This window comes from Oncorhynchus nerka, linkage group LG13 (genome assembly GCF_034236695.1).
Source record: "Oncorhynchus nerka isolate Pitt River linkage group LG13, Oner_Uvic_2.0, whole genome shotgun sequence".
In the NCBI taxonomy this organism is placed as follows: Eukaryota; Metazoa; Chordata; class Actinopteri; order Salmoniformes; family Salmonidae; genus Oncorhynchus; species Oncorhynchus nerka.
In genome coordinates, this window is record NC_088408.1 from 9,252,605 (window position 1) to 9,277,604 (window position 25,000).

The 25,000-nt window shown below is 44.3% G+C and overlaps 1 protein-coding gene across 1 annotated transcript in view; it reads left to right on the forward strand.

The window, feature by feature from the left end:
- The first annotated feature begins 19,047 nt into the window (after window positions 1–19,047).
- dll4 (delta-like 4 (Drosophila)) overlaps window positions 19,048–25,000 on the forward strand; it is a 23,794-nt gene continuing 17,841 nt past the window's right edge. Inside the window, exons 1-4 of the mRNA XM_065026180.1 lie at window positions 19,048–19,889; window positions 20,019–20,279; window positions 21,148–21,205; window positions 22,420–22,683. Of these exons, the coding sequence (XP_064882252.1) occupies window positions 19,836–19,889; window positions 20,019–20,279; window positions 21,148–21,205; window positions 22,420–22,683 (637 nt within the window). The 5' untranslated portion in view covers window positions 19,048–19,835. The remainder of the gene's footprint in view (window positions 19,890–20,018; window positions 20,280–21,147; window positions 21,206–22,419; window positions 22,684–25,000) is intronic.

The following is a 25,000-nucleotide window of genomic DNA, read 5'->3' on the forward strand; positions in this document are numbered from 1 at the left end:
AGACTTTGCCTTTGTTTTGGTTTTGGTTTGTTTGGTTGTCAATTAGGGTGTGCAGGGTGAATACATGGTCTGTTGTACGGTAATTTAGTAAAAAGCCAATTTGACATTCGCTCAACACATTGTTTTCATTGTACGAGTCTGCTGTTAATGATAATGCAGAGGATTGTCCCAAGGTTACTGTTGACACATATTCCACAGTAGTTATTGGGGTCAAATTTGTCTCCACTTTTGTGGATTGGGGTGACCAGTCCTTGGTTCCAAATATTGGGGAAGATGCCAGAGCTAAGGATGATGTTAAAGAGTTTTAGTATAGCCAATTGGAATTTGTTGTCTGTATATTTGATCATTTCATTAAGGATACCATCAACAACACAGAACTTTTTGGGTTCAAGGTTTTTTATTTTGTCCTGTAACTCGTTCAAGGTAATTGGAGAATCCAGTGGGTTCTGGTAGTCTTTGATAGTTGATTCTAAGATTTGTATTTGATCGTGTATATGTTTTTGTTCTTTATTATTTGTTATAGAGCCAAAAAGATTGGAAAAGTGGTCCATTTTGGATAGATAATTCTTCGTGTTGTTGTTTGTTTAGTGTTTTCCAATATTCCCAGAAGTGGTTAGAGTCTATGGATTCTTCAATTACATTGAGCTGATTTCTGACATGCTGTTCCTTCTTTTTCCGTAGTGTATTTCTGTATTGTTTTAGTGATTCACCATAGTGAAGGCGTAGACTCAGGTTTTCCGGGTCTCTATGTTTTTGGTTGGACAGGTTTCTCAATTTCTTTCTTAGATTTTTGCATTCTTCATCAAACCATTTGTCATTGTTGTTCATTTTCTTCGGTTTTCTATTTGAGATTTTTAGATTTGATAGGGAAGCTGAGAGGTCAAATATACTGTTAAGATTTTCTACTGACAAGTTTACACCTTCACTATTGCAGTGGAATGTTTTACCCAGGAAATTGTCTAGGATGGATTGAATTTGTTGTTGCCTAATTGTTTTTTGGTAGGTTTCCAAACTGCATTCCTTCCATCTATAGCATTTCTTTATGTTACTCAGTTCCTTTGGCTTTGATGCCTCATGATTGAGTATTGCTCTGTTTAAGTAGACTGTGATTTTGCTGTGGTCTGATAGGGTGTCAGTGGGCTGACTGTGAACGCTCTGAGAGACTCTGGGTTGAGGTCGGTGATAAAGTCTCTCTCTCTCTCTCTGTCTCTGTCTCTGTCTCTGTCTCTGTCTCTGTCTCTCTCTCTCTGTCTCTCTGTCTCTCTCTCTCTGTCTCTCTCTTTCTCTCTCTCTGTCTCTTTCTCTCTCTGTCTCTGTCTCTGTCTCTGTCTCTGTCTCTGTCTCTGTCTCTCTCTCTCTCTCTCTCTCTCTCTCTCTCTCTCTCTCTCTCTCTCTCTCACACAGGACAGAGACTGCCACACATAAAAAGAGAGACACACAGACAACAGATACCCCCCCCCCACACACACACACACACACACACACACACTTTCAGCCATGAATTTGTGGCACTATGTCATAAGGGCATCTTACCACGGTAACCACGCCTGCTCAGCTTGTGGGTAATGTGGTAACCACGCCCACTGTTCAGCTTGTGGGTGATGTGGTAACCACGCCCACTGCTCAGCTTGTGGTTGATGTGGTAACCATGCCCACTGTTCAGCTTGTGGGTGATGTGGTAACCACGCCCACTGCTCAGCTTGTGGTTGATGTGGTAACCACGCCCACTGTTCAGCTTGTGGTTGATGTGGTAACCACGCCCACTGTTCAGCTTGTGGGTGATGATGTAACCGTGTAAATAGTGTAACAGTTCAACCTTGCTGTGTCCTGTACCAGGAGAAGGTTGACATCACTGATCACAATAAGGCCATCTAACAGGGAATTAAGATACATTATTGAACAGCCTATTGCTTATTAATGTCAAACAAAACACACTCGTAATATTGTCTTAAGAGTTGGGTTTGGGTCTGGGTTTGAGGTAAGCGTCTATAGAATGTTTTGTAATAAACATGTGTTGCTGGTTTAGGTTGAGCGTCTATAGAATGTGTTGCTGGTTTAGGTTGAGCGTCTATAGAATGTTTTGTATTAAACATGTGTTGCTGGTTTAGGTTGAGCGTCTATAGAATGTTTTGTAATAAACATGTGTTGCTGGTTTAGGTTGAGCGTCTATAGAATGTGTTGCTGGTTTAGGTTGAGCGTCTATAGAATGTTTTGTATTAAACATGTGTTGCTGGTTTAGGTTGAGCATCTATAGAATGTTTTGTAATAAACATGTGTTGCTGGTTTAGGTTGAGCGTCTATAGAATGTGTTGCTGGTTTAGGTTGAGCGTCTATAGAATGTGTTGCTGGTTTAGGTTGAGCGTCTATAGAATGTTTTGTAATAAACATGTGTTGCTGGTTTAGGTTGAGCGTCTATAGAATGTTTTGTAATAAACATGTGTTGCTGGTTTAGGTTGAGCGTCTATAGAATGTTTTGTAATAAACATGTGTTGCTGGTTTAGGTTGAGCGTCTATAGAATGTGTTGCTGGTTTAGGTTGAGCGTCTATAGGATGTTTTGTATTAAACATGTGTTGCTGGTTTAGGTTGAGCGTCTATAGTGGTATGCCATCTTTCAAACATCATGTAGTTATTTAACCTCTTATAAAACCCCAGGAGATCTCCACTAATCTACATTCTCCATTTCCAGCATGTTTCATTAATTCAATCTGGGAGCATTACCAAACCGTGTTAACAAACTGTGGTTGCGTCTGAAATGAAGATTTGGGTATCTTGACTAGGGCCACTAGGGTTCTGGTCAAAAGTAATGCACTATATATATATATACAGGGAATATAGATAGGATGCCATTTCAATTGCAGCCTGTGTTTCAAGAACGTTAACATGGTAGGATGGCCGTAGTAGCTCTGATTTAGCACGTTCGGGTGGTTCTAATCTTCAGCCTATATGAGTAGAAGACTAATGTGTGTTTCCATAGTTACCGGTGTCGAGTGCTTTAATGAGCCAGTGAAATGTATCGCCACCTTTACTGCTCTTTGAAAAGTGAGAATGGCAGTGAAACTCTACTCAAAATGTTAAAATAGGATCTCATTTCCAACTGTTTCCAATGTATTTCTGTGACCAATTTATGAAAATCTCTTTAAAAAAAACAAACAATTGCCCTCATTAGGAGGCATTTGATCCATTTGTTTTTGTTGGTGGTCCATTCCACTCTTTGATGTCATGTACATTTTACACAGTACGACTAACCTCCCCTTTAAGGTCCATAGCTAAGGAACCGAGTACTGAGTCATTACTTGGTTCTGTCAGAAGTTTGGTAATAACCCATTTAAGCACTCTCCTTTTTTGTTTGACGGCCCAACTTTTTTGTATCAGTGACACAAAGCAATCGTTTGTTGTTTTATCTTTTAGCTGAGATTCATAGCTAAAGAGCTACATGGGTTTATCAGTTCTGTCAGAAGGTGGGGTTTAAAGGGCTGGTTAGTGGTGATTATGACCTCACCAGCGGAGGCTGCTGACGGGAGGATGGTCATAGTAACGGCTGGGATGGAGTCAATGGAATGGTTTCGACCACATGGAAACGATATATTTGAAAGCATTCCATTCACTTCATTCCAGACATTTTTATGAGCCGTCCTCTCCTCGGGAGTCTCCACTGGACCTCACGCTACCCCCCTAGACTGTTCGTATTGCCAGTGTTCTAGTGAAGGAGAAAGACTGTTCGTATTGCCAGTGTTCTAGTGAAGGAGAAAGACTGTTCATGTTGCCAGTGTTCTAGTGAATGAGGAAGACTGTTCATGTTGCCAGTGTTCTAGTGAAGGAGGAAGACTGTTCATGTTGCCAGTGTTCTAGTGAAGGAGGAAGACTGTTCATGTTGCCAGTGTTCTAGTGAAGGAGGAAGACTGTTCATGTTGCCAGTGTTCTAGTGAATGAGGAAGACTGTTCATGTTGCCAGTGTTCTAGTGAATGAGGAAGACTGTTCATGTTGCCAGTGTTCTAGTGAATGAGGAAGACTGTTCATGTTGCCAGTGTTCTAGTGAAGGAGGAAGACTGTTCATGTTGCCAGTGTTCTAGTGAAGGAGGAAGACTGTTCATGTTGCCAGTGTTCTAGTGAAGGAGGAAGACTGTTCATGTTGCCAGTGTTCTAGTGAAGGAGAAAGACTGTTCATGTTGCCAGTGTTCTAGTGAAGGAGAAAGACTGTTCATGTTGCCAGTGTTCTAGTGAAGGAGGAAGACTGTTCATGTTGCCATTGTTCTAGTGAAGGAGGTAGACTGTTCATGTTGCCAGTGTTCTAGTGAAGGAGGAAGACTGTTCGTTTTGCCAGTGTTCTAGTGAAGGAGAAAGACGGTTCATGTTGCCAGTGTTCTAGTGAAGGAGAATACTGTTCATGTTGCCAGTGTTCTAGTGAAGGAGAAAGACTGTTCATGTTGTCAGTGTTCTAGTGAAGGAGGAAGACTGTTCATGTTGCCAGTGTTCTAGTGAAGGAGGAAGACTGTTCGTGTTGCCAGTGTTCTAGTGAAGGAGGAAGACTGTTCATGTTGCCAGTGTTCTAGTGAAGGAGAAATACTGTTCATGTTGCCAGTGTTCTAGTGAAGGAGAAAGACTGTTCATGTTGCCAGTGTTCTAGTGAAGGAGGAAGACTGTTCATGTTGCCAGTGTTCTAGTGAAGGAGGAAGACTGTTCGTGTTGCCAGTGTTCTAGTGAAGGAGGAAGACTGTTCATGTTGCCAGTGTTCTAGTGAAGGAGAAAGACTGTTCATGTTGCCAGTGTTCTAGTGAAGGAGGAAGACTGTTCATGTTGCCAGTGTTCTAGTGAAGGAGGAAGACGGTTCATGTTCCGTGTTCTAGTGAAGGAGGAAGACTGTTCATGTTGCCAGTGTTCTAGTGGAGGAAGACTGTTCATGTTCCCAGTGTTCTAGTGAAGGAGGAAGACTGTTCGTGTTCCCAGTGTTCTAGTGAAGGAGGAAGACTGTTCATGTTGCCAGTATTCTAGTGAATGAGGAAGACTGTTCATGTTGCCAGTGTTCTAGTGAAGGAGGAAGACTGTTCATGTTGCCAGTGTTCTAGTGAAGGAGGAAGACTGTTCATGTTGCCAGTGTTCTAGTGAAGGAGAAAGACTGTTCATGTTGCCAGTGTTCTAGTGAAGGAGAAAGACTGTTCATGTTGCCAGTGTTCTAGTGAAGGAGGAAGACTGTTCATGTTGCCATTGTTCTAGTGAAGGAGGTAGACTGTTCATGTTGCCAGTGTTCTAGTGAAGGAGGAAGACTGTTCGTGTTGCCAGTGTTCTAGTGAAGGAGAAAGACTGTTCATGTTGCCAGTGTTCTAGTGAAGGAGAAATACTGTTCATGTTGCCAGTGTTCTAGTGAAGGAGAAAGACTGTTCATGTTGCCAGTGTTCTAGTGAAGGAGGAAGACTGTTCATGTTGCCAGTGTTCTAGTGAAGGAGGAAGACTGTTCGTGTTGCCAGTGTTCTAGTGAAGGAGAAAGACTGTTCATGTTGCCAGTGTTCTAGTGAAGGAGGAAGACTGTTCATGTTGCCAGTGTTCTAGTGAAGGAGGAAGACGGTTCATGTTCCGTGTTCTAGTGAAGGAGGAAGACTGTTCATGTCGCCAGTGTTCTAGTGAAGGAGGAAGACTGTTCATGTTCCCAGTGTTCTAGTGAAGGAGGAAGACTGTTCGTGTTCCCAGTGTTCTAGTGAAGGAGGAAGACTGTTCATGTTGCCAGTATTCTAGTGAAGGAGGAAGACTGTTCGTGTTGCCAGTGTTCTAGTGAAGGAGGAAGACTGTTCATGTTGCCAGTGTTCTAGTGAAGGAGGAAGACTGTTCATGTTGCCATGTGTTCTAGTGAAGGAGGAAGACTGTTCATGTTGCCAGTGTTCTAGTGAAGGAAGATGCCAGTGTTCTAGTGAAGGAAGACTGTTCATGTTGCCAGTGTTCTAGTGAAGGAGGAAGATTGTTCATGTTGCCAGTGTTCTAGTGAAGGAGGAAGACTGTTCATGTTGCCATTGTTCTAGTGAAGGAGGTAGACTGTTCATGTTGCCAGTGTTCTCGTGAAGGAGGAAGACTGTTCGTGTTGCCAGTGTTCTAGTGAAGGAGAAAGACTGTTCATGTTGCCAGTGTTCTAGTGAAGGAGAAATACTGTTCATGTTGCCAGTGTTCTAGTGAAGGAGAAAGACTGTTCATGTTGCCAGTGTTCTAGTGAAGGAGGAAGACTGTTCATGTTGCCAGTGTTCTAGTGAAGGAGGAAGACTGTTTGTGTTGCCAGTGTTCTAGTGAAGGAGGAAGACTGTTCATGTTGCCAGTGTTCTAGTGAAGGAGGAAGACTGTTCATGTTGCCAGTGTTCTACTGAAGGAGAAAGACTGTTCATGTTGCCAGTGTTCTAGTGAAGGAGGAAGACTGTTCATGTTGCCAGTGTTCTAGTGAAGGAGGAAGACGGTTCATGTTCCGTGTTCTAGTGAAGGAGAAAGACTGTTCATGTTGCCAGTGTTCTAGTGAAGGAGGAAGACTGTTCATGTTCCCAGTGTTCTAGTGAAGGAGGAAGACTGTTCGTGTTGCCAGTGTTCTAGTGAAGGAGGAAGACTGTTCATGTTGCCAGTGTTCTAGTGAAGGAGGAAGACTGTTCGTGTTGCCAGTGTTCTAGTGAAGGAGAAAGACTGTTCATGTTGCCAGTGTTCTAGTGAAGGAGAAATACTGTTCATGTTGCCAGTGTTCTAGTGAAGGAGAAAGACTGTTCATGTTGCCAGTGTTCTAGTGAAGGAGGAAGACTGTTCGTGTTGCCAGTGTTCTAGTGAAGGAGGAAGACTGTTCATGTTGCCAGTGTTCTAGTGAAGGAGGAAGACTGTTCATGTTGCCAGTGTTCTAGTGAAGGAGGAAGACTGTTCATGTTCCCAGTGTTCTAGTGAAGGAGGAAGACTGTTCGTGTTCCCAGTGTTCTAGTGAAGGAGGAAGACTGTTCATGTTGCCAGTATTCTAGTGAAGGAGGAAGACTGTTCGTGTTGCCAGTGTTCTAGTGAAGGAGGAAGACTGTTCATGTTGCCAGTGTTCTAGTGAAGGAGGAAGACTGTTCATGTTGCCAGTGTTCTAGTGAAGGAGGAAGATTGTTCATGTTGCCAGTGTTCTAGTGAAGGAGGAAGACTGTTCATGTTGCCAGTGTTCTAGTGAAGGAGGAAGACTGTTCATGTTGCCAGTGTTCTAGTGAAGGAGGAAGATTGTTCATGTTGCCAGTGTTCTAGTGAAGGAGGAAGACTGTTCATGTTGCCATTGTTCTAGTGAAGGAGGTAGACTGTTCATGTTGCCAGTGTTCTCGTGAAGGAGGAAGACTGTTCGTGTTGCCAGTGTTCTAGTGAAGGAGAAAGACTGTTCATGTTGCCAGTGTTCTAGTGAAGGAGAAATACTGTTCATGTTGCCAGTGTTCTAGTGAAGGAGAAAGACTGTTCATGTTGCCAGTGTTCTAGTGAAGGAGGAAGACTGTTCATGTTGCCAGTGTTCTAGTGAAGGAGGAAGACTGTTCGTGTTGCCAGTGTTCTAGTGAAGGAGGAAGACTGTTCATGTTGCCAGTGTTCTAGTGAAGGAGGAAGACTGTTCGTGTTGCCAATGTTCTAGTGAAGGAGGAAGACTGTTCATGTTGCCAGTGTTCTAGTGAAGGAGGAAGACTGTTCGTGTTGCCAGTGTTCTAGTGAAGGAGGAAGACTGTTCATGTTGCCAGTGTTCTAGTGAAGGAGAAAGACTGTTCATGTTGCCAGTGTTCTAGTGAAGGAGAAAGACTGTTCATGTTGCCAGTGTTCTAGTGAAGGAGGAAGACTGTTCATGTTGCCAGTGTTCTAGTGAAGGAGGAAGACTGTTCGTGTTGCCAGTGTTCTAGTGAAGGAGGAAGACTGTTCATGTTGCCAGTGTTCTAGTGAAGGAGGAAGACTGTTCGTGTTGCCAGTGTTCTAGTGAAGGAGGAAGACTGTTCATGTTGCCAGTGTTCTAGTGAAGGAGGAAGACTGTTCGTGTTGCCAGTGTTCTAGTGAAGGAGGAAGACTGTTCATGTTGCCAGTGTTCTAGTGAAGGAGGAAGACTGTTCATGTTGCCAGTGTTCTAGTGAAGGAGAAAGACTGTTCATGTTGCCAGTGTTCTAGTGAAGGAGGAAGACTGTTCATGTTGCCAGTGTTCTAGTGAAGGAGGAAGACGGTTCATGTTCCGTGTTCTAGTGAAGGAGAAAAGACTGTTCATGTTGCCAGTGTTCTAGTGAAGGAGGAAGACTGTTCATGTTCCCAGTGTTCTAGTGAAGGAGGAAGACTGTTCGTGTTGCCAGTGTTCTAGTGAAGGAGGAAGACTGTTCATGTTGCCAGTGTTCTAGTGAAGGAGGAAGACTGTTCATGTTGCCAGTGTTCTCGTGAAGGAGGAAGACTGTTCATGTTGCCAGTGTTCTAGTGAAGGAGAAAGACTGTTCATGTTGCCAGTGTTCTAGTGAAGGAGGAAGACTGTTCATGTTGCCAGTGTTCTAGTGAAGGAGGAAGACTGTTCATGTTGCCAGTGTTCTAGTGAAGGAGAAAGACTGTTCATGTTGCCAGTGTTCTAGTGAAGGAGGAAGACTGTTCATGTTGCCAGTGTTCTAGTGAAGAAGAAAGACTGTTCATGTTGCCAGTGTTCTAGTGAAGGAGAAAGACTGTTCATGTTGCCAGTGTTCTAGTGAAGGAGAAATACTGTTCATGTTGCCAGTGTTCTAGTGAAGGAGAAAGACTGTTCATGTTGCCAGTGTTCTAGTGAAGGAGGAAGACTGTTCATGTTGCCAGTGTTCTAGTGAAGGAGGAAGACTGTTCGTGTTGCCAGTGTTCTAGTGAAGGAGGAAGACTGTTCATGTTGCCAGTGTTCTAGTGAAGGAGGAAGACTGTTCGTGTTGCCAGTGTTCTAGTGAAGGAGGAAGACTGTTCATGTTGCCAGTGTTCTAGTGAAGGAGAAAGACTGTTCATGTTGCCAGTGTTCTAGTGAAGGAGGAAGACTGTTCATGTTGCCAGTGTTCTAGTGAAGGAGGAAGACGGTTCATGTTCCTTGTTCTAGTGAAGGAGGAAGACTGTTCATGTTGCCAGTGTTCTAGTGAAGGAGGAAGACTGTTCATGTTCCCAGGGTTCTAGTGAAGGAGGAAGATTGTTCATGTTGCCAGTGTTCTAGTGAAGGAGGAAGACTGTTCATGTTGCCATTGTTCTAGTGAAGGAGGTAGACTGTTCATGTTGCCAGTGTTCTCGTGAAGGAGGAAGACTGTTCGTGTTGCCAGTGTTCTAGTGAAGGCGAAAGACTGTTCATGTTGCCAGTGTTCTAGTGAAGGAGAAATACTGTTCATGTTGCCAGTGTTCTAGTGAAGGAGGAAGACTGTTCATGTTCCCAGTGTTCTAGTGAAGGAGGAAGACTGTTCGTGTTGCCAGTGTTCTAGTGAAGGAGGAAGACTGTTCATGTTGCCAGTGTTCTAGTGAAGGAGGAAGACTGTTCATGTTGCCAGTGTTCTAGTGAAGGAGGAAGACTGTTCATGTTCCCAGTGTTCTAGTGAAGGAGGAAGACTGTTCGTGTTCCCAGTGTTCTAGTGAAGGAGGAAGACTGTTCATGTTGCCAGTATTCTAGTGAAGGCGGAAGACTGTTCGTGTTGCCAGTGTTCTAGTGAAGGAGGAAGACTGTTCATGTTGCCAGTGTTCTAGTGAAGGAGGAAGACTGTTCATGTTGCCAGTGTTCTAGTGAAGGAGGAAGATTGTTCATGTTGCCAGTGTTCTAGTGAAGGAGGAAGACTGTTCATGTTGCCAGTGTTCTAGTGAAGGAGGAAGACTGTTCATGTTGCCAGTGTTCTAGTGAAGGAGGAAGATTGTTCATGTTGCCAGTGTTCTAGTGAAGGAGGAAGACTGTTCATGTTGCCATTGTTCTAGTGAAGGAGGTAGACTGTTCATGTTGCCAGTGTTCTCGTGAAGGAGGAAGACTGTTCGTGTTGCCAGTGTTCTAGTGAAGGAGAAAGACTGTTCATGTTGCCAGCGTTCTAGTGAAGGAGAAATACTGTTCATGTTGCCAGTGTTCTAGTGAAGGAGAAAGACTGTTCATGTTGCCAGTGTTCTAGTGAAGGAGGAAGACTGTTCATGTTGCCAGTGTTCTAGTGAAGGAGGAAGACTGTTCGTGTTGCCAGTGTTCTAGTGAAGGAGGAAGACTGTTCATGTTGCCAGTGTTCTAGTGAAGGAGGAAGACTGTTCATGTTGCCAGTGTTCTAGTGAAGGAGAAAGACTGTTCATGTTGCCAGTGTTCTAGTGAAGGAGGAAGACTGTTCATGTTGCCAGTGTTCTAGTGAAGGAGGAAGACGGTTCATGTTCCGTGTTCTAGTGAAGGAGAAAGACTGTTCATGTTGCCAGTGTTCTAGTGAAGGAGGAAGACTGTTCATGTTCCCAGTGTTCTAGTGAAGGAGGAAGACTGTTCGTGTTGCCAGTGTTCTAGTGAAGGAGGAAGACTGTTCATGTTGCCAGTGTTCTAGTGAAGGAGGAAGACTGTTCATGTTGCCAGTGTTCTCGTGAAGGAGGAAGACTGTTCATGTTGCCAGTGTTCTAGTGAAGGAGAAAGACTGTTCATGTTGCCAGTGTTCTAGTGAAGGAGGAAGACTGTTCATGTTGCCAGTGTACTAGTGAAGGAGGAAGACTGTTCATGTTGCCAGTGTTCTAGTGAAGGAGAAAGACTGTTCATGTTGCCAGTGTTCTAGTGAAGGAGGAAGACTGTTCATGTTGCCAGTGTTCTAGTGAAGGAGGAAGACTGTTCATGTTGCCAGTGTTCTAGTGAAGGAGGAAGACTGTTCATGTTGCCAGTGTTCTAGTGAAGGAGGAAGTTTGTTCATGTGGCCAGTGTTCTAGTGAAGGAGGAAGACTGTTCATGTTGCCAGTGTTCTAGTGAAGGAGAAAGACTGTTCATGTTGCCAGTGTTCTAGTGAAGGAGGAAGATTGTTCATGTTGCCAGTGTTCTAGTGAAGGAGGAAGACTGTTCATGTTGCCATTGTTCTAGTGAAGGAGGTAGACTGTTCTTGTTGCCAGTGTTCTCGTGAAGGAGGAAGACTGTTCGTGTTGCCAGTGTTCTAGTGAAGGAGGAAGACTGTTCATGTTGCCAGTGTTCTAGTGAAGGAGGAAGACTGTTCATGTTGCCAGTGTTCTAGTGAAGAAGAAAGACTGTTCATGTTGCCAGTGTTCTAGTGAAGGAGGAAGACTGTTCATGTTGCCAGTGTTCTAGTGAAGGAGGAAGACTGTTCATGTTGCCAGTGTTCTCGTGAAGGAGGAAGACTGTTCGTGTTGCCAGTGTTCTAGTGAAGGAGGAAGACTGTTCATGTTGCCAGTGTTCTCGTGAAGGAGGAAGACTGTTCATGTTGCCAGTGTTCTAGTGAAGGAGGAAGACTGTTCATGTTGCCAGTGTTCTAGTGAAGGAGGAAGACTGTTCATGTTGCCAGTGTTCTAGTGAAGGAGAAATACTGTTCATGTTGCCAGTGTTCTAGTGAAGGAGAAAGACTGTTCATGTTGCCAGTGTTCTAGTGAAGGAGGAAGACTGTTCATGCTGCCAGTGCTCTAGTGAAGGAGAAACGCCAAAGAACTCTGCTGGCACTACTGCTGTTGACACTAAACACAACGCACAGAGAAGTAGGAAAGTTCCAAAACAGGTACAGACGGTATACAGACTATACAGGCCAGCAATCAGCCTGTGGAGAGACAGGGCTTTCTGACTGATTCTTAAGAGTATGACCATGGAAAGATAAATACCATAAAGAGGTAAGTTGTCCTGTGAATGAGACATTTATCGGCCAGTAGGCAAATGGGATGGATTTTACACCTGCGCTTAATCTCTTTCTATGGACGTCAATATTGGGTTTAGTTAAAGGAACTCCTTTTCATACGGTGGCCCCAGAGGGACAGTGAACGTCTAAAGTCAGGGGTTTGAAACCAGAGGTGTTAAACCCACTCTGAACCTGTTACCGCTGGGTCTGCGAGCCACGTCGTAAATCCGTCAACCAGACTTCTATCTCCAACATCAGTGTCAATCTGCTCCAACATCCAACATATTGGCCTCCCCTCGCTTAAATCAGGATTTACTATACTTTTACGACCGGGCCCATCTGGACATGGACACAAGCACGGACACACACAGGGGGGGGTCGCACGCACACACACACACACACACACACAATGAGCGGGAGAAGCCACAGAGAGCAAATATGGCCTGATCAATGTAACAGGTGGTCTATCACGAATAGAAGCCGATCCAGTCAAGTGTAGACATTGGGTAGACAATGATCGTCGTCAATATACAATATAGATGATATCTGACTAATAACTATTCTAATAATTATTCTCTCTATAATCATGTTTTATATAAGTCCTTCCCCTTCATGGAAGAAAAGCAACACATCATGTGGCCTATTGTTTCATTTCTGCAGCATTTCCACGCATATCTCTGACAACAATAGATATTCTGCTTTCCCCATGCATCCCAAATGGCTGTCTATTCCCTATGTAGTACACTAGAAAAAGTAGTGCACTATATCTGGAACAGCCTGGACGGGGCAGGACACAGACCCTTTGTTCTGGTTTTGGTTATTTCTTCTGTCTTTTCTTAGAGCTTCTTATTTCAAGACGACTGTCTGTGAGTCTCTGAGACAGGAGCAAGAGGAGGAGAGATATGTATAATAGATGTATGTACAAGGGGAACTGGAACAGACACGGAAGGGTCTATGCTTGCTGCAATTTCTCCCCGTCTCCCCCCATCCTCCCCCGTCTCCCCTCTACCCCCGTCTCCCCCATCCTCCCCCGTCTCCCCTCTACCCCCATCTCCCCCATCCTCCCCCCGTCTCCCCTCTACCCCCCGTCTCCCCCATCCTCCCCCGTCTCCCCTCTACCCCCCGTCTCCCCTCTACCCCATCATCTCCCCTCTCCCCCTCATCTCCCCTCTACCCCCGTCTCCCCATCTCCTCTCATCTCCCGTCTTCGCCCCTCTTCTCCCCTCTACCCCATCATCTCCCCTCTCCCCCTCATCTCCCCTCTACCCCCGTCTCCCCATCTCCTCTCATCTCCCCTCTTCGCCCCCGTCTCCCCATCTCCTCTCATCTCCCCTCTTCTCCCCTCTTTTCCCCTCTTCTCCCCTCTTCTCCCATCATCTCCCCTCTCCCCCTCATCTCCCCTCTACCCCCGTCTCCCCATCTCCCCTCTTCTCCCATCATCTCCCCTCTCCCCCTCATCTCCCCTCTACCCCCCGTCTCCCCATCTCCCCTCTTCTCCCCTCATCTCTCCTCTCCCCCTCATCTCCCCATCTCCCCTCTTCTCCCATCATCTCCCCTCTCCCCCTCATCTCCCCATCTCCCCTCATCTCCCATCTCCCCTCTTCTCCCTCATCTCTCCTCTCCCCCTCATCTCCCCATCTCCCCTCATCTCCCATCTCACCTCTTCTCCCCTCATCTCTCCTCTCCCCCTCATCTCCCCATCTCCGCTCTTCTCCCCTCCTCTCCCCCTCATCTCCCCTCTCCCCCCGTCTCCCCTCTTTCCCACTCATCTCCCCTCATCTCCCCTCTACCCCCTCATCTCCACTCTCTCCTCTTCTCCCCTCATCTCTCCTCTCCCCCCTCATCTCCACTCTCTCCTCTTCTCCCCTCATCTCCCCTCTCCCCCTCGTCTCCCCTCTACTCCCCTCTACTCCAAGCCAACAGAAGACCAGAGGAAGTCCACCAGGAACTGAGGTCTGGTTAGAGAGAAACCCTGCTGTGATGATGGGAAGAGGTGGTGTGTTTGTGTGTGTGTCCTTGATGGAAAGGACAACTTTGATCGGAGGTCTCAATCCATACAGGAACAATAGAAAACTCTCTCTCTCTTTCTCTCTCTCACTCTCTCTCTCTCTTTATTTTTTTCTCTCTCTCTCTCTCTCTTTCTCTCTCTCGCTCTCTCTCTTTTTCCTCTCTCTCTCTCCCTCTCATTCTCTATTTCTCTCTCTCGTTTTCTCTCTCTTTCTCTCTCTCCCTCTCTCTCTTTCTCTCTCATTCTCTCTCTCTTTTTTTCTTTCTTTCTCCCTCCCTCTCTTTCTCTCTCATTCTCTATTTCTCTCTCTCCCTCTACATAGAATACTAGAGTCTGTGGTTTGGTGGTGGAGGTCCAGATAGAGCCTTGGCATGAACACTGGGTTTATTTTGGTTCCAATTGCTATCGTCAAGTTGCGTAACACTGTAATGATAGAATACTGTGTCCGTACATGTAATTACAAACAGAATGCAATAGAACAAGACAGAACATGTGTTGAAAGGTAATCAACATCTCCCCTTTGATCGTGTTTGTTAGGGTGGACATACAGGCATTTCCGAGTAAGTGTCTGGGATCTTATAAAACATGTCATAACAGTTATTCAATACAAATACACAACTAATACCTACATGAAACAATGATGAGCTGGTAACCATGGTAACAGACAGAACCCCATAGGCCATGGTAACAGACAGAACCCCATAGGCCGTGGTAACAGACAGAACCCCATAGGCCATGGTAACAGACAGAACCCCATAGGCCGTGGTAACAGACAGAACCCCATAGGCCATGGTAACAGACAGAACCCCATAGGCCATGGTAACAGACAGAACCCCATAGGCCATGGTAACAGACAGAACCCCATAGGCCATGGTAACAGACAGAACCCCATAGGCCGTGGTAACAGACATAACCCCATAGGCCATGGTAACAGACAGAACCCCATAGGCCGTGGTAACAGACAGAACCCCATAGGCCGTGGTAACAGACCCTGACAAGAATATAATAAACTGTATCTCAAATGGTACCCTATTCCTTACGTAGTGCACTAGTTTTGACCAGAGTCCTATGGGCCCTCCCTGGCTCCATATGGGCTCCCTCTGGTCAAAAGTAGTGCACTACGTAAGAAATAGGATGCCATTTGGGACGTACTCTACATAATAAACCATATCTGGCCTCGGGGATTGTTTCAGCTGCCTAGCAGACTCTAGCGGGACAATTTACTGTTATCAGTTGGGCTCACTTGTTAAACCTTCCCCTATAAGCTGTCACACTGTTTATGCCATTTTTATGTGGGCTGGATTGGAGACATATGGCCAGAGAGGCAGATAAGAGACGGTGATATTTGCCACAGGAGAACATAATGACCATTATACAACAGACCTCGCTATAAAGACTACAAACCATAGTCACAGTAATGGTCAACAACACCATATTGTTGGAGGGTTGGGGGGGGTATAACTAGAAAACACAAATCAACATAGCATTAAACAGGCTGCTACAGCGGAGACAAAGTGGAATAAGTTAGACACATAAAACCAACTGTGCAGGATAGACACTTTTGAGGGAACCACACTATTATATACAGCCAAATGTATCATTATAGGAAACGGTAAATGAACCATAACCTATATTGTGATGAAAAAGACGGTCATGGATATCAGAGTTAGGCAAATAGACACAGAGAGAGAGAGAGAGATTGTCATGACGCCCACGCGTTCTGAGCTTTGAGTTTTGTGTGTCTTTACAGGCCAGACAGGTGTGTCAATAGATCATGTGCAGAGAGGGAATTCAAAATCGCCATGTCTTGGCTCCCTGTAAACACTATCTACACAAATACTGTGTGTTCACCATTATCAGTACTCTCTGCAACACACACACACACACACACACACACACAGCTACTGTCTGAAAGAGAAGAGAATAGATTGAACGTAAAGAGGTCAAACAGAAGAAAATAGAATGTTGGTATTACTGCCTCGTAGAAAAGACTATTGTACAAATCGAATCCTATCAATTCAAACTTCAAACTAAAATTGAAGAATCCAAAACTATAACTTTCTGATTGATATTACAAGAAATCCCTTTTTGTTGAAAATGTAGCTGCTGAACATGGAAAACATGAAAGCCTTTCTAGTTTTGGTTATTGGTTTACTATTACATCTATTGAAACCCCACAGTCAGCTAGTTTCCACACAGAGCATTTTACTTTTAAACCAGTTTGAAAAACCCCTGTGAGAGCATTTTACTCTTAAACCGGTTTGAAAAACCCCTGTGAGAGCATTTTACTCTTAAACCGGTTTGAAAAACCCCTGTGAGAGCATTTTACTCTTAAACCGGTTTGAAAAACCCCTGTGAGAGCATTTTACTCTTAAACCGGTTTGAAAAACCCCTGTGAGAACATTTTACTCTTAAACCAGTTTGAAAAACCCCTGTGAGAGCATTTTACTCTTAAACCAGTTTGAAAAACCCCTGTGAGAGCATTTTACTCTTAAACCAGTTTGAAAAACCCCTGTGAGAGCATTTTACTCTTAAACCAGTTTGAAAAACCCCTGTGAGAGCATTTTAATCTTAAACCAGTTTGAAAAACCCCTGTGAGAGCATTTTACTCTTAAACCAGTTTGAAAAACCCCTGTGAGAGCATTTTACTCTTAAACCGGTTTGAAAAACCCCTGTGAGAGCATTTTACTCTTAAACCAGTTTGAAAAACCCCTGTGAGAGCATTTTACTCTTAAACCAGTTTGAAAAACCCCTGTGAGAGCATTTTACTCTTAAACCAGTTTGAAAAACCCCTGTGAGAGCATAATGAGCTGTTATAAAATACAAAGCAGGAACAACGGCGGCTTTCTTTCTCCTTTAGGATATAATAGAACCATTAGAGATTATAGGCTGCTTTCTTTGTGTTTCCATAACTGTGGAGGCGGAGGAAGGTTGGGGTGTTTCTTCATTATAAAACTAACTTGGTCAGTGAGAATAGTATGAAGAATGGCTAACCTCTCTCTCTGTGTGCGTGCGCGTGCGCGCGCGTGTGTGTGTGTGTGTGTGTGTGTGTGTGTGTGTGTGTGTGTGTGTGTGTGTGTGTGTGTGCGTGCATGCAAAGTGTGCCACGGAGAGATTTTGTTGGAAAAATTATTAATCAAGCTACATCATTATAACGCAATTAACGTTTACATGCCTATACTTTTTCAAACCATTATTACCAACTGTGCCAAATGTTAATAGGTTTAAATGAAAGAGATAACCTCCCCTAACGCTGAACAGGCCATGGAAGTCCGTCTCCATCTCCCGCCAGATGGTTAATGGGAAAAGCCATGAGCGCATCGCGGTGGACCAATCAGATGATCACATATTTGGCTATTGGCAAAACATCGACTACAATTAAAAGTCGGACAAGTGTTGAAAACAGCCTCTAGACTAGATACACTCCGAAGTATCCTCCGCGTGCGCACACATACGAGCATGCACAAACGCACGTAAACACGCACGTACACACTTCAGTTTGTTATAAAACACGAGGCATTTTCTCACATTATTTAAGACTACATTCTTTTGTTTTGATTATGCTTATTTCAAGAATATATAATACGTTTCGAATAACAAATATTTTGGCACTAGCTTTGCACTCTTATTTCTGCATTCTTGGCTTCTTGCAAAGGGGACATTTTTTTTTTAAATGGCGAGGCTTATGTTGTATGTGTATAATATATATATATAAATAATATTACTTAACGTAGCCTAGATGTTTTTTATGGTTGTTCAGTAATGTTTTATGTGTAGGCCTAATTTGCTATAACAAAAATGACTTAGTCTACATTTTGGGATGCGTGCCAAGTGAAATAATGACTTGGCAATTTGGAAAGGGAGCACTTAGGAATGATATTATTCTTCATATTTTCGGCGTCACCCTTGAATTTTGCATTTAGGCCATCACATTTATGCGGTGAGGTATTAGTCCATTAGTCCTATCCTACCGTGGGAGAGTCGGTTGTAAAGGGCATTGAGGAATAAACCAATTTTACGGGTGCTGAAGACACGGAGAGAGAGAGACGGAGAGACAGAGAGAGAGACAGAGAGACGGAGAGAGAGACAGAGAGAGACAGAGAGACAGAGAGAGAGACAGAGAGAGAGACAGAGAGAGAGACAGAGAGACAGAGAGAGACAGAGAGAGAGACAGAGAGACGGAGAGAGAGACAGAGAGAGACAGAGAGACGGAGATAGAGACAGAGAGAGAGAGCTCATTAGCATACAGCTGAATAGTTACGCTACCCGCATGGGCTCGAGGGCACGCGTCCCAACAATAGGAGGCACGCTGCGGTTGAGTTGTAAAAAACACCGGGCTGGCAGGCCGGCACGCGCCACGGAGAATAGAACAAAATCAAACTCGTAAGGAAAACAAATATATTTACTTTGCTCTTGAATGTTTTGTTGTTGTTGTAAAGATATAGGCCTATACAGAAAGCACTATAGGCCCTGTGTGCTAAATGTTAATGTGCCTACAATGAAACGGTGCAGTTAGGGTGCCTGTAGTATTATGATTTCAAAATAAAAATTGAATTTCTTGCCTGTAACATAAGCTATAACGAAATGGTCCTTTGGAGAATTTAACGTTCGAGCTATGCTATCGTATGCTTACAGATCCAATCAAATTAAATCACCTAACAAAACATTATTATGGTCTAGTCCTAAAGACCAATTCCATAATGTGTTTATAACGAAATAACTCATTTTTTGTATTGCCTCTGGACTTTTTATATGCACGATGAGAACACAGAACCCCTCGAGCCTTTGGTGCATGCACGCGCACCCTGACAATTAGGTGTAACACAATTAACCGTGAAATTGAGTGGGACCGGACCGATGGGAAACCGGGTGGATGGAGGTTAGGGGCAGTAATTGAATTTCTGCTTTTCATTATAAAGTTTCAGCTTTCCTGTCAATGATAACATTGGGGGAACATTTGTGTGTACAGAAGTGCCATATGCAACCTCTCCTCCTCTTGCGCTACAAATACGTCAACGGATGCCTTGTCTTTTTAATAATCGCTTGCTCCTTTGGTGGTCGTTCCGTCAGCCAGCCAGTCAGTCCGACAGTCAGCCAGTCAGCATGGCGCAGCGCTGGACTTGTGGGTATTACAATCTGGATATCATTGTTGTTGAAGAGAGGAGGAGGGAGGAGAAGGGGGTGAATAGTGGGCGGTGTTTAGTCTTGATTGACAGTTTATGTAATGAGCAATGCAGCGCGAGTCTATAAATTGGGGGAGATGTCACTCCAAGTGTTCATTCACGAGTAATAAGACGAATGGTGAACAGAGATCCACGAGCGCAGCGCAAAAGTTAAGCACCAAAACAAGTCAATGGTGTGGCATCGTCCTACACGCTCACAACCGCTGTGGAGAGCTGTACTGTCCTACTGTGGAGTGCTGTACTGTCCTACTGTGGAGTGCTGTACTGTCCTACTGTGGAGTGCTGTACTGTCCTACTGTGGAGTGCTGTACTGTCCTACTGTGGAGTGCTGTACTGTCCTACTGTGGAGTGCTGTACTGTCCTACTGTGGAGAGCTGTACTGTCCTACTGTGGACAGCGAGGAAGACAGCAGCCCGAGCACAAAGAGAGAGATAGGTACAGATATTGGATTTTGATGTTATACCTTCATCTCTTTGGATAACCTGAGGATACTAAAACTGTTCCTTTGGCGGTTTGGAACATCCCACAAGGGTTCTAAAAACGGTTCCTTTGGCGGTTTGGAACATCCCACAAGGGTTCTAAAAACGGTTCCTTTGGCGGTTTGGAACATCCCACAAGGGTTCTAAAAACGGTTCCTTTGGCGGTTTGGAACATCCCACAAGGGTTCTAAAAACGGTTCCTTTGGCGGTTTGGAACATCCCACAAGGATTCTAAAAACTGAAGAACAACGAAGTGGAACTCGAAGAAGGATTTATATTTCGTTCTTTATTTTTTTATATCCTTTTTGTACCCCCCCCCCCCCCCCCCCCGCAACACTTTGGAATAGGGGGCTTTGGAATAAAGGGGATATATTGGCGGGTGACGCGGTTGCTCAGGACAAGCGAGAAGGATGGCAGTTTGGTTCACGTTTATCATCGCATTCAGCACCACGATACTGACACAGGTAAAGAGGAATTCGATAGACACCCAGCAGAAGAATGATCACTCAAAGTAGCCAATTCCAAGCAAAGGGTCTTTTGACTTTACGGTGTGCGTAATGGTGTTTTAAAACCATCTCTTCTCTTCTTTTTAGGTATTTGGATCCGGGGTTTTTGAGCTCGATCTACATGAATTTACAAACAGCAAAGGATTTCTGGCGAATGGCAACTCTTGCAGGCTCAACTGCAGGACTTTCTTTCGAGTCTGTCTCAAAAACTACCAGGCTGTAGTGTCGCCAGGTGACTGTATCTTTGGGAGCGCCGTGACACCGGTCCTGGGGACCAACTCGTTTAGCGTGAAGAACGGGGGCACTTTTGGCAGACCCATCCGACTGCCTTTCAACTTTGGATGGCCGGTAAGACAGAGCCTAGATGCAGTCCATATTATTAGTTTAATGTATGCCATACCAAGGTCCATGTGTTGTTGTGCAGGCGGGCGGGCGGGCAGGAGAGTTGTAATTGGTTTGCAGAGAGAGAGCGCACCAGATATTGGTGATGAGATAAACCATTCCGGTAGCCTAATGCAAGAGCCATGTATTTAGAGAGCTAGAACACGGAGGTTTCTGCATTATGATGCATTTACATGACACTACAACATTCTATAACATTCGATTCTCCATCACTAGGTAATGCTGCAGGCCCTTATATATCAGCAGATAGTGGATTGACACACGGCGTTGTTTATTTTAAAATACACCACACCACTCCCGCTCTCTAGTGGCGTAGAGGTCTAAGGCACTGTATCTCAGTGCTGGAGGCGTCACTACAGACCCTGGTTCGATTCCAGGCTGTATCACAACTGATTGGGGTTCCCATAGAGCGCACAATTGGTCCGGGGTAGGCCGCCTTCATTGTAAATACGAATTTGTTCTTAACTGACTTGCCTAGTTAATGAAAGGTAAAACTTTTTTTTTTTTAATAAACCTTTGTCTCTGTATGACGTACATGTTAGAATCCTAAATCATATAGCCATTCAGAAACAGACCTGCAGTTAGTTGAGTGAAAGTACCCACTGGGCACAGACGTCAGTCAATTCAACGTCTATTCCACGTTGTTTCAACGTAATATCATTTCAGTGACGTGGAAAACAACGTTGATTAAACCAGTGTGTATTTGAATTGCGTTCCATTTAAAGTGTGATGTTAGACATTTTTTTTATATTGCCTTTTTATGAAATGTGTTTTAAAAACGTATTTCTAACGGCTGAATGCCTTGTACTCTTAGGGATCGTTTTCAATGATAATTGAAGCCTGGTATTCACCTTCAGCGGATCTACCTGTAGGTAAGTCGATCTATTCAACGCCACAAGAGGGCGCCCTTTATGCACATTTCACCAATAGGTCCCCTTTAACTGATGCACCTTTTAACAAACACCTAAAAAGGTCAAACCTTATCAATAATCAGTATCATCTCACTATTATAGATTCATTGCCTCCCAATAGTTGATTTGTTCCCTCAAACTCAACTTTTGTTGCTCGGCTGCAAAACACCTTTTTTTTTTCATTCTTGTGCTCCAACACAATGTGACTTCCTGCGGTGTATTTCTGGCATGGGAACGAGTTGAGGGCTTTGGTGAGAACACACAGAGGCTGCCAAGGCTATGTGACTACATCTTCCTGTATTTTACACCTTGCTCTGTTCCGCCCATTGGAAGGTTTTCTCTGACAGAAAGGAAGAGGACATTTCAACCTGAGTTTATTCTCCCTCTGAACCAATGTGGTTGTTATTATGTGAGTGGATGAGAAGCCATCTGCGTAAGGCCGGGCGGCTTGGCAGGCATGTTTCAATCATATGATGTGAGATATGACACAAGATAAAATATTCAATGTTAGAACAATGGACGATAGAGAATACCGTAACAGGTGTCCTTAGACCGTGTTAATTATTTATATGGCCTAATGGAACATGTTTGTAATGCAGACGACTACATGCTTCTGACTTGTCTGTAATAAAACTGACCGACAGCAACCACACCCACTGTACCTCATGTATTTAGTCTTCTCTCTCTAAACCCCTTGTCTTCTCTCTCTCTAAACCCCTTGTCTTCTCTCTCTCTAAATCCCTTGTCTTCTCTCTGTCTCTCTCTCTCTGTCTGTCTCTGTCTCTCTGTCTGTCTCTGTCTGTCTCTCTGTCTCTGTCTCTCTCTCTCTTTCTCTCTCTAAACCCCTTGTCTTCTCTCTCTCTAAACCCCTTGTCTCCTCTCTCTCTCTGTCTCTCTCTGTCTCTCTCTAAACCCCTTGTCTTCTCTCTCTAAACCCCTTGTCTTCTCTCTCTCTCTCTCTCTCTCTCTCTCTCTCTGTCTCTCTCTCTGTCTCTCTCTCTGTCTCTCTCTCTCTCTCTCTGTCTGTCTCTGTCTGTCTCTCTCTCTCTCTCTCTCTCTCTCTCTCTCTAAACCCCTTGTCTTCTCTCTCCCTGTCTCTCTGTCTGTCTGTCTGTCTTCTCTGTCTCTCTCTCTCTCTGGATCTATTTTGTTTTCTCTCTGTCCTTCTCTTGCAGACACCAGCAACCCAGAGATGTTGATTAGTTTCTTTGCCATCCAGAGACAGCTGGGCGTAGGGACCGCCTGGTCTCAGAACATTGAGAGCGTCCGACAGACGGAGTTAAGGTATTCTTACCGCTTCATCTGCAATGACAATTACTACGGAGAAAGTTGTTCCAAAATATGCACGCCGAGGGACGACCGTTTTGGCCACTACACCTGCGACCGCGATGGCCAGTTGTCCTGTCTGCCCGGCTGGAAGGGGGAATACTGCGAAGAACGTAAGCAAACCGAGAGAAACCAACCGTTACCAAACCACAACCACACGGAACCACAACTCAACCCCCACTGACCTATCAGAGATCTCCATCCACGTCACATGTCTTTTACCAATATGTTATATACAATCAGCATGTCTTCAATGATTACGTTTTTATTCCAGCTTGGTAGACTTGTTGGTAGACCTGTTGGTAGACTTGTTGGTAGACCTGTTGGTAGACCTATTGGTAGACCTGTTGGTAGACTTGTTGGTAGACCTGTTGGTAGACCTGTTGGTAGACCTGTTGGTAGACGTGTTGGTAGACTTGTTGGTAGACTTGTTGGTAGACTTGTTGGTAGACCTGTTGGTAGATCTGTTGGTAGACCTGTTGGTAGACCTGTTGGTAGACCTGTTGGTAGACCTGTTTGTAGACTTGTTGGTAGACTTGTTGGTAGACCTGTTTGTAGACCTGTTGGTAGACCTGTTGGTAGACTTGTTGGTAGACTTGTTGGTAGACTTGTTGGCAGACTTGTTGGTAGACTTGTTGGTAGACCTGTTTATAGACCTGTTGGTAGACCTGTTTGTAGACTTGTTGGTAGACTTGTTGGTAGACTTGTTGGCAGACTTGTTGGCAGACTTGTTTGTAGACTTGTTGGTAGACTTGTTGGTAGACTTGTTTGTAGACTTGTTTGTAGACTTGTTTGTAGACTTGTTGGTAGACTTGTTGGTAGACTTGTTTGTAGACATGTTGGTAGACTTGTTGGTAGACTTGTTGGTAGACTTGTTGGTAGACCTGTTGGTAGACTTGTTTGTAGACTTGTTGGTAGACTTGTTTGTAGACTTGTTGGTAGACCTGTTGGTAGACTTGTTTGTAGACTTGTTGGTATACTTGTTGGTAGACTTGTTGGTAGACCTGTTGGTAGACTTGTTTGTAGACTTGTTGGTAGACTTGTTGGTAGACCTGTTGGTAGACCTGTTGGTAGACTTGTTGGTAGACTTGTTGGTAGACTTGTTTCTAGACTTGTTGGTAGACTTGTTGTTAGACTTGTTGGTAGACTTGTTTGTAGACTTGTTGGTAGACTTGTTTCTAGACTTGTTGGTAGACTTGTTTCTAGACTTGTTGGTAGACTTGTTGGTAGACTTGTTTGTAGACTTGTTGGTAGACTTGTTGGTAGACTTGTTTGTAGACTTGTTTCTAGACTTGTTGGTAGACTTGTTGTTAGACTTGTTGGTAGACTTGTTGGTAGACTTGTTTCTAGACTTGTTTCTAGACTTGTTGGTAGACTTGTTGGTAGACTTGTTGGTAGACTTGTTGGTAGACTTGTTGGTAGACCTGTTGGTAGACTTGTTGGTAGACTTGTTGGTAGACTTGTTTGTAGACTTGTTGGTAGACTTTTTTCTAGACTTGTTGGTAGACTTGTTGGTAGACTTGTTGGTAGACTTGTTGGTAGACTTGTTTGTAGACTTGTTGGTAGACTTGTTTCTAGACTTGTTGGTAGACTTGTTGGTAGACTTGTTGGTAGACTTGTTTGTAGACTTGTTGGTAGACTTGTTTGTAGACTTGTTGGTAGACTTGTTGGTAGACTTGTTTGTAGACTTGTTGGTAGACTTGTTGGTAGACTTGTTGTTAGACCTGTTGGTAGACTTGTTGGTAGACTTGTTGGTAGACTTGTTGGTAGACCTGTTGGTAGACCTGTTGGTAGACCTGTTGGTAGACTTGTTTGTAGACTTGTTGGTAGACCTCTTGGTAGACCTGTTGGCAGACTTGTTGGTAGACGTGTTGGTAGACTTGTTGGTAGACTTGTTGGTAGACTTGTTGGTAGACTTGTTTGTAGACTTGTTGGTAGACTTGTTTGTAGACTTGTTGGTAGACCTGTTGGTAGACCTGTTGGTAGACTTGTTGGTAGACTTGTTGGTAGACCTGTTGGTAGACTTGTTGGTAGACTTGTTGGTAGACCTGTTGGTAGACCTGTTGGTAGACTTGTTGGTAGACTTGTTGGTAGACTTGTTGGTAGACCTGTTGTTTTTGATGCACTTTGGCTGCTCTGCTTCTTCAACACGTTTTTAGAGCTTGTGGTGCTGATACATGTAGTCGTGGTACATGGGTTTTCAGTGAGCGAGTGAGAGGAGTAGCTATAGCTTCCTTGTATATAGGTAGTCTGTGACCTCTGCTAAGAGGTTTGGTTCTGAGAGATGAGGGAGTTGACTCATGTTCAAGCTTGCTTTGATTGTTCCTCCTCAATCGCCGCGTTGGTGGCAGCAGTGAGATGATGCCACAGTTTATATCAGGTTTTTGTTGAAATCTTGTCCTGATGCATTTGGGGCTGGCGAGAGAGACA